The sequence below is a fragment of the Propithecus coquereli genome, unplaced genomic scaffold (assembly GCF_000956105.1).
Source record: "Propithecus coquereli isolate 6110/MARCELLA unplaced genomic scaffold, Pcoq_1.0 Scaffold153, whole genome shotgun sequence".
NCBI classification, from domain to species: Eukaryota; Metazoa; Chordata; class Mammalia; order Primates; family Indriidae; genus Propithecus; species Propithecus coquereli.
Window position 1 is genome coordinate 2518873 of NW_012139747.1, and position 1256 is coordinate 2520128.

Below are 1256 nucleotides of genomic sequence, written 5' to 3' on the forward strand. Positions count from 1 at the left end.
AGAACACATGATTCCTGAATTCAAGTTTCTATATCCTGAGAATAATAAAATTAACCTAGGTCTATTCTCATAAATGGATAGAAATAATTTATAGTTAGTAAATCAAAGAAACCAATCAAGAAAAGTTGGTAAGAGTCTAAAAATCTAGTCCCTAAGTGAGTTAAATGGTGTATGCAAATACTACGTTAAGGTCCTCACCAAAACATTTCTGGAAAATAAGATTTTTTAAGTTTCTTTCTAAAGAAGAGTTACACTTCTAAACTGCACTCAACATCCTGAAATGAAGAAGAGAAAACATTTAGTTAGTATCTAATTCTTACCTGGAACCCACTTAATTTCCATTTCCATATCATTTTCTTTGCCTTTCTTTTCTTTTTCTTGAATAACCTGCAAGAGCTGCCTATATTTAGCAATTTGTTCTTCATCAGCCTTCTGACTTTTCTTTGTTTTCCCATCTTCTTCTACATTGACTCCATCACCACCTAACAAAACCAACAAACAAAAATTTCATTTAATACCCAGAAACAATTCATTTCTAGATATCATGGTAACTCCAGCACCCTTCTAAAAGATGTTGCCAGACATATGGCAACCATAAAATATCAAAATCAGTCTTAAACTTCTAAATATTAAATAAACTGAATGAAAGATAGTCTTGTATATAATAAAAATCAGCTGCAAAATAAATTGGCACTGTCCTAACAGTATACTTGAGAATCCCTTTTTATTAAAATTTACATTTCCAAATAATTCTGCAGTCACATAACATCCTGGGACTCCTCTTCCCTACAAGCTGCAAGACAGCAAGGATGGCATTTTATCCCTCTTTACGACCTCCACCATCCAGCACAGCAGCTTTAAAATGTTCAATAAAAGAAGGCTGAATATTGTTGGGATGAATTTGGTACATGGATTTAGCTATTTGGGCTAAAGAGAAGAGACAAAGGAAGTTGTTTATAATCCAAACCTAAGAGTACTAAACCCTTTCCAGTTGACTGTGAGTAAGCATGCTTACTCCAAAGATCTCATTAATATATTAAGAACAAAAATGAGTAAATTAGGAGTTAATTCAATTAATTTCACTGTGTGAAAAAAATATTCACATTTCCATTTCCTAGTTTTATAAAAACAATTAGAATACAAAGGAATAGTATAAAATTCATGGGCAACAAATACCCAAGAACACTAATACACAAAAAGTTTGTTTGCTCTACATTTCTACTGGAATTCTCCAAATCAAGAAAATAAATTAGGAA

General features: G+C 31.8%; 1 protein-coding gene across 1 annotated transcript in view; it reads right to left on the reverse strand.

The window, feature by feature from the left end:
- ESF1 (ESF1, nucleolar pre-rRNA processing protein, homolog (S. cerevisiae)) overlaps nucleotides 1-1256 on the reverse strand; it is a 76520-nt gene that overhangs the window by 51988 nt on the left and 23276 nt on the right. The window contains 1 exon segment of the mRNA XM_012640423.1: nucleotides 321-482. Within this exon segment, the coding sequence (XP_012495877.1) occupies nucleotides 321-482 (162 nt within the window).